A 9,936-nucleotide genomic window follows, 5' to 3' on the forward strand; every position below is an offset into this window, starting at 1 on the left:
AAAGCACACCCTTTTGTATTTGTTTTGTGTATTTACATGTTTTGTATTTGCAACTATGAGGACTTATTCCAGAGACATGAATTAGATGAATTTGGTCATCTGGCTTTTTGCTGAGAGCGCTGTTATGGGTTTTATTTATGTTAATGTTATGATAATTATTCAGTTATTCCTCTTTGTGCAGCAGACCTCTGGATGCCAAAGAAAGTTAACTTAACATCCAACACTATGCTCACATTTTCTAAATTTTATCTCATATCCAATACACAAAATCCCAGATATTTTCTTCGGGACAGCAGAGCAACTTTCAGTTGTAGCTAACCTTTAAATGATTAGCTACAACCCAATTATAAGATTTAAGTAATGAAACTTTGATCACATATTTTGTCAGAAACACAATAAAGCCCTGACGAAACAATGGTTGTACCTTTGCGTACTTGCATCTCATCTACAAATTTTCTGACATGAAAGTATGAAACATCTAAAACATCTTTATTGCGAACAAATACATAAACTCTATGGGTGTATGATTTTTAATGTTAAATTTGCACTGATACGACTCGAAGGACTTGAACTAGTTCACCACATTCTTTGCAATTCAAGTTGATGTTTTACCTTGATTTTCCTAAAATCATTTTTCAGGGTAAACTCTCGGGGAAAATGTCTGTTCTGTCAGGGAGGCATTTAGTTTTGGATGCCTGAATAAGAAGATAAATTTGAATGTTTTACATCACATTAGTCATGCCAGCTTTTTCACATTTCGCTACCCTTCACATGTTCAGCAAGTAGTCAGCTGGTCTGCCCATTAGTGTTCTTATTCAAGTGATAATTACAGCATCTGTAAAGATGTTACCAACCTACTTTGAATGAAGTGATGAGTTAATCCATCCACTTCCTCTGGATCAGGTCAGGTTGGTTGATCCTGTATGTGGGAAGTGCAGCCCATGTGACCTGCTCCTGTATAAAGGGACTTGTTATTTCATGCAGTTTATGTCTCCCTATCAAAGTCTACATGATCATCCAACATAAAGACCTCCTGTCCAAAGTTAGGTTGGAACAGGGTCTGGATGCAAATAACAAAACCTTTACTTTATAATACAATCGCATCCCAATTGATAATGTTTATTGCAGGGCTATTGTTGTTTACTGCAAAGCATTTTACATGTGTTACTTTTGTTTGTGTTTGTGTGGTATGGCATTTAAAAAGAATTCATTCATCTTCATTTTTTTCTGTATTTTTTAGAAATACTCAATTTAAAATGGACATGTACAAAGAATAATTATGTTTTTAAATGAAATTCAGGTATTGCTCAACACCTGGAATATGTCATCACTCTAGCAACTGGTTTATAGTGGTGGTAGGCAGCACCACAACAGATGCCTCTCAAATGCAAGAGACTGGTCAAAGTCCTTTAAGGAATTATTATCTAAAGTGCTCTGACTTTAGCATAACACCTACCAAAATCACACAGCTGAGAATAACACTGGAGTGGTTTCTACTAGTCTGGATTTCTGAGTTGCTTAGTTGAGGAACTGGAAGTTGTAAAAAGTTGTTTTTTCTTGGGCAGGCTGCAAACTTAGAGTGCTCCCTCTAATGAAGTGGAGGCCATTTTATTGTGTTCACTTGAAAACAAGTCTTAGGAATTACTCTCAACGCCATAGCAGTAACACTATTGTTAAAGTGTCTTTGATTTCCTCTCTAAATAATTTCTAATTACCAATATATTTTGACAAGTCACTCTGCACTCGTACTCAACTTGGGCTTCAGTGTTAAAGACCAGCTTGTTGCTAGCATTAGAATTAGAGATGCTCCAATACCATTTTTTGCTTCCCAATACCGATTCTGATACCTGAACAAGTGCATTGGCCAATACCGAGTACTGATCCGATACCAGTGTGTATACTACCATCCCTGCATGGATGGGATGGGATTTCTATCTTAGTTGTCGGTGTGGCTCAGGTTAAACTGTTTGTGAAACAGGAACAAACACAAACAATGGTTGCCACAGAAATTGCTTTTATTATCCAGTTTGACAGTCAGCTATGATGGAACAAATAACATAAAGTACTGTAACGTAGATTTTCTTTAGGGCTTTGTTACGTTGTATCGGAACTCCAGCACTTCACGACGCCGATACTTGCGTTTTAGGCAGTATCGGAGACGATACCAATACTGGTATCGATATCGGATCGATATCTCTAATTAGACTATCAATATGTGATTTCTTCTCAACTTGTAGAAAGCACCCACAGCATTTCAAAATCTAGTTTATCTACAGTGAAAACGGTCTATACTGTTAGAGTTAAAAATACATCCATCCTGTAATAACTTACTGTTTTAAGCTGTCAGCTTAGTGAAGACAGACAGCCTTGTGTAAACAGGTTTTTGGGGGGTTACCCCTTTGTAGTTTGGTCACGCTGCACTGTCTGAATAGCACAAAGATTCCACTCAGATGACAATGCAGGATGGCACAATACAGCGGCCCGTGTTTAAAAAATAGCAGCATCCATGCCTTTAACACCTACTAGCCCGGAACAGTCATTAACCATCTTCAGAACCTGGCTCTGTTAACTCTTAACACAATTCAGTAAATACATGGACAGTAAAATGTTTTAATTTTTATAGTCAGTTGGTTAATAGTTGTTAGTATTTGCTAATTTATCATGACTTCTTGTTGTCCAGTAATGATGTTGCCTGAAACTCAGGGGGGAATTTGTTTTCAGCTATTGCTTCCTAAATAAATGAAATAAAACAAAGTTCACCGACAAAGATATTTGACAAAGAAAGGCAGACAGTATGACAAGGAATTTGCTTTGCAATGGTGGATTGTGACATTGTTTGTCTGTTCCAGACAGTGTTGTCCAGACAGACAGAATGGTGAATTAACATAAACACAGAGACACAATACTTCATTCACAAAAGCTTTATTCAATCAAAGCTATTTGGGTCACTTGACCATTAATGTGTTATGTCTATTGCTGAGTGAAAGCATGCCAGAATCAGCTCCGACTGCTTTCCATGATGTTATTTCCCTAAAGTCAAGCCAAAAACGTGATGGGCTGCAGAGTTTGTGTTATAACTACATTTTAGATATATTACAAAAGGTCCCATGGCGTGAAAATGTCACTTTATGAGGTTTTTTACCATTAACATGGGTTTCCCCAGCCTGCCTATGGTCCCCCAGTGGCTAGACATGGCAATAGGTGTAAACCCAGCCCTAGGTATCCTGCTCTGCCTTTGAGAAAATGAAAGCTCAGATGGGCCGATCTGGAATCTTAAATGCCCCTTATGAGGTCAAAAGGGTCAAGGTTACCTCCCCTTCCTCTGCTTTGCCCGCCCAGAGAATTTGGCCCACCCATGAGAAAGAGGGAGACATTATGGCTTTCAAACAGGCAATGTGTCAGTTGGTCGGTTGGCCAAGCCCCCCCCCCCCACCCTCAATAGCTACAGACACAGTAATGGCACATCCTAAGGAAAGCTCATTTTGCGACTGGCTGTAGTCGCTGTAACTCTACACCAAGGCTGGATTTTGGGAAAAAGACTTCAGATATGGTATCACGGGACCACTAAGGCCTTTATAAAAGCTTATAAAAAACACCATGTCATGGGACCTTTAAAGAATGACTATGCATTACATTTGGGAAGGTTTAATTAAAGATGGTAGTGATGTTCACCCTAACTGAACGGCAACAAACCAAAACATCAGTCAATTTATTTCCATGCATTTATTGATAACACTGCATTTAAAACTAACTGCTCACAAATGATTGATTACCGAATAAAACATAATTAAATGTGAGATACAGGATCAGCCACACATGGTTTCAAGCAAGAAAAACAAATCTGAGCAGCAGGATTGCAGCTGCACACCTAATAGCTGTAAAATTGGCTGTTTATAAAATCCACTTCAAAAGCTCATTGTCAGATCCCATAGCGTGTTAGATGACCAAGAGGGGTTGATTGAGAGAAACGTCACACTGGTTAGTCCAGAATAATGCCTTCTGTAAACCAGGATCACACCTGAGCTGGAGATGTCAGACCTCGTACTGGTGCATGCAGATGCTAAGATCGCATAGCACAGCACCTGAAAATGAGTACAGACAGTACAGCTTAAGATAATCTCACAATTAGCAATCATTTATATGCGGCCTTTGCAAATAAATGTATGCATAGTTGTGATCCTAGCAGACCAACCTGTATCTTCGAGGGCAACCGTGATGACCAACGATGTACTCCTGAGCATAGCAGAACCGTCTGCAGAGTCCTCTATACCCACATGTCCAGTACTGCATTTCTGTATCATTGCCTGTTGATAATTATAAAAAAATTAGAAATTCTTCCCATATTTCTGATGAATATTGACCTAACTTGTGAACTCATCTATAAACAAATAACATTAAATCCATTTATCTTGAAAAGAAGTTAACAAAAACAAAATTACTTAATGGTTAACAAAATCAGTTGTTTTGTGATGTCATAATTTCTTTGTCTTCTTCTCAGAGCCACACAAGCAAGCCAACCAATGAGCACAGTCTAGTTTGAACATTTGCCACAACACGATTCGCTTGATTTGATCTTGCAGAGGAAGAAAATGGGTGTATCCATTGCTTACCCTCCCCGACTGCGAGCATCAGGAGAAGCACAAGGAGAACCAAGCTCAGTCCCTTCATGTTTAGGTACCAATAAGCTTTCAGACACTGTTGTTGACAGGCTGATGCTGCATATATACAGCATTTCAACCCACGGGGGAGGAGCCTGTCGTGCTCTGTCCAAATCACAATAACAAAGCATTGCTGAATGATGGCCGTCTGAGGGCTGAAAGTTGGGACCATCAGCTTACTCAGCTTAGTCCAGAGCTGCAGCTTCTTGAGAATTTAAGATTACTTTTAGGCATTTTACAAAGAACCATACTGTAATTATATGTGTAAAGTTTTTCGTGCACAACAATACTTTATTATACAGCCTTTTCTGTGATTGAGATACTACAAATTACCTGTACCATCAGAGAAATCAAAATAAAAAAGGGTCCGTTCTATAGAACTTACATACACCCGTATATGGCTGTTCCCTAAAGGACTCCTTCAAACGAACAAGCCTTCCAAAAATTGTAATCCTAGGTGAAATAGTAACGTATCTATTTTTTTTAGACACAGTAAGCAGTACAAATCTATCCTGCTGTTTTCAGGGCGGCCCTCTATTTGACCACAGCTCAGCCCACTTTTGAATATGGCAAAAGTTCATGTGTTATTGCTGATGGTGTGAAACTACAATCAAACAGCACAAAACAGGCTGCTCCAGTGACACAGGGGAGGATTGTTAACAAAACAATAACATCACAAGGCATGGATGCATAACTAGACATAGACATAGACATATACTTGCATAGCATGCCCCCTTGTGATTGTTACGATGTTTGCTTGTTTAATCTCTCTCTCTCTCTCTCTCTCTCTCTCAATCACACACACACACACACACACACACACACACACAAACTGGAGATAAGACTTATCTTTAAATTGACATTGAGGCATGACTGTTGTAAAATGATGAAGCATTCACAGCTCAAAGGCGCACTGTAACTGTGGACAGCTGAGTGTATTTTCTCTCTCTCTCTTTCACACACACACAGGCACACACACACACACACACACACACACACACACACACACGCACACACAGATTTTTTGGAACTTTGCTTGTTTTATTAGATGTACTTGTTGCAATAGTGCATTTTTGAAATACTCTTTTTATTGGCATGACGAGCAGCATTACCTTGCTCAGCACCAGAGTAATTCATAACATTTAGCAACCTGCCAAATTTAAAAGCACTTTCTCTGAGAAGAACAAAAACTTTTTCAAGCTCTCCCATCTCAAATCCCATGACTACAGCATACTCCTTTGTTTATAAGATATTGCATGTATGACAAAAAAGAGAAGAAAAAAAATCTTACAATTAATGACCAAAAGAATGTTGATTTAAGGTTACTCTGGGTACAATTGTGTGCATCTCATCAGTGTGAATCACATTGTGGGGCTTCAGTAGTGCATAAGTCATTCTCTCTATATATAATGTGATACATTTGCTACTTAAGCAAATGATATTAAAACATATTTGAGTAAATAAGTATATATATATAATATAAGTATTAGCAGCAAATTGCACTTAAAGTATCGAAAGTAAAAGTACTCATTATGCAAAATAGACCCATTGAAAGTGTTGCATTTACTGCATTATAGGCCTATATTTATTATTGGACAAACAAAAGATCTTCACACTTAATTAAAAGCTCCCAAGGCAAAGATGCTGGGAGATTTTAATACAATTTGCAAACCTCAAACCCCAGAGGCAGCAGCAGAAGAAGAAGCATGGTTTCAACAAGACAAACTAAACAGCGAGCTACTATTTTATCAAACAAACACATTCTGTCGAGAGTACTATTGTTTGGTTACTAGTAGGCTACTATAGGTTAAAAAAAAGTATCCACTTAAGAGCTGTAATTGTTCGACCTTGTTGTTCTTGATGTTGTTATTGTGAAATAGGAATAAGCAAACTTATGTAGGCCTACGTATATGGCCTATAACTAAACAAAACTGATCATGAAAAACGGGTTTATAATTCAATTTGAGTAACATAATTGTGTATTTTACGTAATTATACAGTTTACGTCTTTGCGTAATGACATCACGCCATTAAGCAACTTTTAGCAACAAATCGACCTGCCTGCCTGCAACCTCCCCTAAACAGTGGTGTGTGCCCTATCATTCCAAGATGGCGGACCTCCTAGGCTCAATCTTAAACTCGATGGAAAAGCCTCCAACAGTCGGCGACAAGGAAAGCCGACGAAAGGCTCGAGGTACTTCATGTTTCGCATACATAAGGACTCGTTTTGCATTACTTTAAAACAGCCCAGATGGATATAAAAAGGGACTTAGATCTGTGTCAAAAATTAGAAGGGCAGGCGACCAGAGCACTGCTGGTGCTGCCATTGGCCAGTTGAGCTCGCGCTGTTGTGGCCCTGCTTTAGCACCGCCTCGAGGGACCACGCAGCCCGCACGTCCGCAGACTGCTGCAGACCCGAGGTCTCAGTCTAGACTAGCTAGTGATGTGGGCAACGAAGCTTTTTGATGCTCTGAATAACTATGAACTAAGAGTGACTTGTGTTAAAAAGGGTTCACTGTTTTGAAACATTCGATACAATCAAAATGGCGAAGTCTGCTGGCCATATCATATTCATGACTAGATTAAATCTGAGACCATGGTCAAACTGTTTCTCTAGACAGAATACAAGTGGCGCTGCTGTTACATAACGCAACCTGCTTTAAGCACCATGTAAACAACCAGCACTGTTCATCTGCAGCCTCCTGAATGTTGACATAGAAAATAAGTTTTCTCTTAACATTCATAGTGCTCTACCTTAAGATATCATTTTCTCTCTCCCATTATTTCCATTCATGTTCATAGTTTTTGCTAGTTTCTCTCTGCCGAAAACCATTGAACCATCTTTGCTGTAAGATCAGGTTATGGGCATGTTTTAAGTAGACAAATTGAATATTGTAAAAAAGTGTACGTTATAATTATTCATATATTTTTTAATTGGTAGTGATAAATACTATAGCTATAGAGATAGATAGATGTTAAATCACCTATGTATTTAAAAGTTACTGAAAGCTACCTTTGAGACTTTCAGAGTGACAAACAGCAGCTCCTTTTCTGGAAGGCTCCATATAAAAGAATTAATAGTACTTTTTAAGTAATTTTAGTAAGAATGTTTATGGTTTGAAGATCTCACGTGAAACTGTTCTTTTATTTTTTTAGAGCCCAGCCGAGAATTGTGACACTGTGGCAATGCTGAGTATAGTGTTGCTACAAATAAACAAACGTCATCTAATTTTAAGTTGTTGTGAGGACATAACCACAAGACGGCGATGAGAAAAACTAACCAAATCTGTTTCATTAACTGTTATGAGTATAGCTTGCAATAAAACATCAGAAGCTGTTTGACTGGAGACACATGCAACAAATAATTGAGTCATTGTGTACTTGCCCTGAATGTTCTGGAAATGTGGTTAGGGATTACAAGAAGTCTGTCTCGTTATTAGCCTTTTCGTGACTTAAGTCTATAAAAATATGAGCAGGCCGGTTGTAGCTATAAGATAATGTGATCTGTGTTTTACAATAGAAACTGGAAACGCCTGACAATTTAAAATCTGTTCTTTTTTTTTTAAGAGCAAGCAGCAAGACTCAAGAAGATGGAGGAAGATGAGAGAAGAAAGAAAGCAGAGTTTAGGAAAAAGGTGAAAGCTTAAGTGTCACATCTGTTACACTATTGAATATACACTCCATAGCCACTTTATTAGGTACACCACAACAATCTAATGCAATCCAATATAACTTGCAGCGTTTATAAGAATAGTTGTTGTTGACAAATTCAATTATATGTTCATTACCAAGGTTATGGTTAGAGCTGGTGCTGTACTGGACTTCATTATATTGAGTAGTTGGTACTCTTTTGCATTTTTTTATTTAGATATGCGGGACAGAATATTAGAAACACCTCAATATACTGCAGTCCACTACACAACCACCTTTAACTTTGACATAAATGCTAAAAGATATAATTGAATAAACACCTTTTTATGACGACGCCAACATAAACATTGAAGGCACCCTAAAAGCAGACTTTATGGTTGTACAGTTGTATTGGATTGCATTAGATTGTATACGTCTATATAATAAAGTGGCCACTGATGTAACAAAGAGTTCCTGTTGCCTGTCTTCTTCTCTGTCGGTATTTATCACATTTAAAAGTACACAGACTGACTCCCTATGTCTCTGGAATAGATGGAGAAAGAAGTGTCTGATTTCATTCAAGACAGTTCACAACAGAAACGAAAATACAATCCTATGGGGAAGATTGAAAGGAGTATATTGTAAGTAGTGATTGCTTCATAATAAGCTCATTTTACGAAAAAAAAAAAAAGATATGTTTGATCAAACGCTAACCACAATTAACACGTCATTCCTTTCTGTCCAATAGGCATGATGTTGCAGAAGTGGCTGGTCTGACTTCATTTTCTTTTGGAGAGGACGAGGAGAGCCGTTATGTCATGCTTTTCAAGAAGGTCTGAATATTTAGCTTTTAATATAGTGTTAGATATCATGTGGGGAACTGTGACTTATTTCCACCTTGTGCTATGGCAGGAGTTTGCGCCATCAGATGAGGAGCTAGAAGCTTATCGCAAAGGAGAGGAGTGGGACCCAAAGCTGGCAGAGCAGCGGCGCAGATTAAAAGTAAGACTGTTTGTTTTGTCTCACCGAGGCTCCTTTCATACATGCACTCTTTTACATTAATCTGATGGCAATTTTACGTTGTTCTCATATCTGAATAAGCTACTTGTTCACATTTGCGTAAAGGTCCCAGCGCCTATCTCACTACGGCCTATCGCTGTACAGTCCCTCCGAGATTTTTCGATGTTGCAATTGCGCTAATTGAACCAATCACTGTGACTTTGGTGCGACTTGCAATTTTGACCAATCACCGAAACCTTTTATCAAATTTGACCAGATATCGTATTTTCCCTCAACTTCAACCAATCCCAGCAGTCCCCCGTGCCAGACTCTGTATCAGTATGTGACTCTGAGAGCCAATGACCAAGTGGGACTGAGAACGGGTTGACGTCACACCTACGTGGCCATATTTATTTCCTTGTTTAACTAGACGTGTGTGACTCGAACATCTCACATTTACCATCAAAACGTTCAGCAATAGACATTTCAGACAGTGCTGCCAACCTGAATACATTTTAACACCAATGTAACGTTTTTTCACTCTGGTGTTGCTGAAGGGGCTGCTGTTTCAATCCTGTCGGCTCTCTGCAGCGGCGGGACTGCTGAGTTCCCCCCCAGAGACTGACACACACACACACACACACACACA

At 38.7% G+C, this 9,936-nt stretch overlaps 2 protein-coding genes across 2 annotated transcripts in view; one reads left to right on the top strand and one right to left on the bottom strand.

Moving 5' to 3' along the window:
* Nucleotides 1-3,828: 3,828 nt before the first annotated feature.
* On the bottom strand, nt 3,829-4,731 carry defbl2 (defensin, beta-like 2). Its single transcript, XM_034889169.1, has 3 exons — nt 4,611-4,731; nt 4,193-4,304; nt 3,829-4,082 (listed from the first exon to the last, which is right to left on the bottom strand). Exons 1-3 carry the CDS (start codon nt 4,666-4,668, stop codon nt 4,061-4,063), a joined length of 192 nt encoding a protein of 63 aa, XP_034745060.1. The 5' UTR covers nt 4,669-4,731; the 3' UTR covers nt 3,829-4,060.
* A 1,954-nt stretch (nt 4,732-6,685) lies between these two features.
* The window catches only part of spag7 (sperm associated antigen 7), a 5,739-nt gene continuing 2,488 nt past the window's right edge, over nt 6,686-9,936 (top strand). The window contains exons 1-5 of the mRNA XM_034889168.1: nt 6,686-6,852; nt 8,226-8,293; nt 8,841-8,929; nt 9,037-9,121; nt 9,201-9,290. Of these exons, the coding sequence (XP_034745059.1) occupies nt 6,768-6,852; nt 8,226-8,293; nt 8,841-8,929; nt 9,037-9,121; nt 9,201-9,290 (417 nt within the window). The 5' untranslated portion in view covers nt 6,686-6,767. The remainder of the gene's footprint in view (nt 6,853-8,225; nt 8,294-8,840; nt 8,930-9,036; nt 9,122-9,200; nt 9,291-9,936) is intronic.

This window comes from Etheostoma cragini, chromosome 13 (assembly GCF_013103735.1).
Source record: "Etheostoma cragini isolate CJK2018 chromosome 13, CSU_Ecrag_1.0, whole genome shotgun sequence".
Lineage (NCBI taxonomy): Eukaryota > Metazoa > Chordata > Actinopteri > Perciformes > Percidae > Etheostoma > Etheostoma cragini.

Excerpts from the sequence above, each read along its gene's own strand:
- defbl2 (XM_034889169.1), bottom strand. The coding sequence starts at position 4,668 with ATGAAGGGACTGAGCTTGGTTCTCCTTGTGCTTCTCCTGATGCTCGCA. Across the intron at positions 4,305-4,610 it reads GATGCTCGCAGTCGGGGAGG|GCAATGATACAGAAATGCAG; the intron begins GTAAGCAATGGA and ends AATTATCAACAG. Across the intron at positions 4,083-4,192 it reads GGTTGCCCTCGAAGATACAG|GTGCTGTGCTATGCGATCTT; the intron begins GTTGGTCTGCTA and ends ACTCATTTTCAG.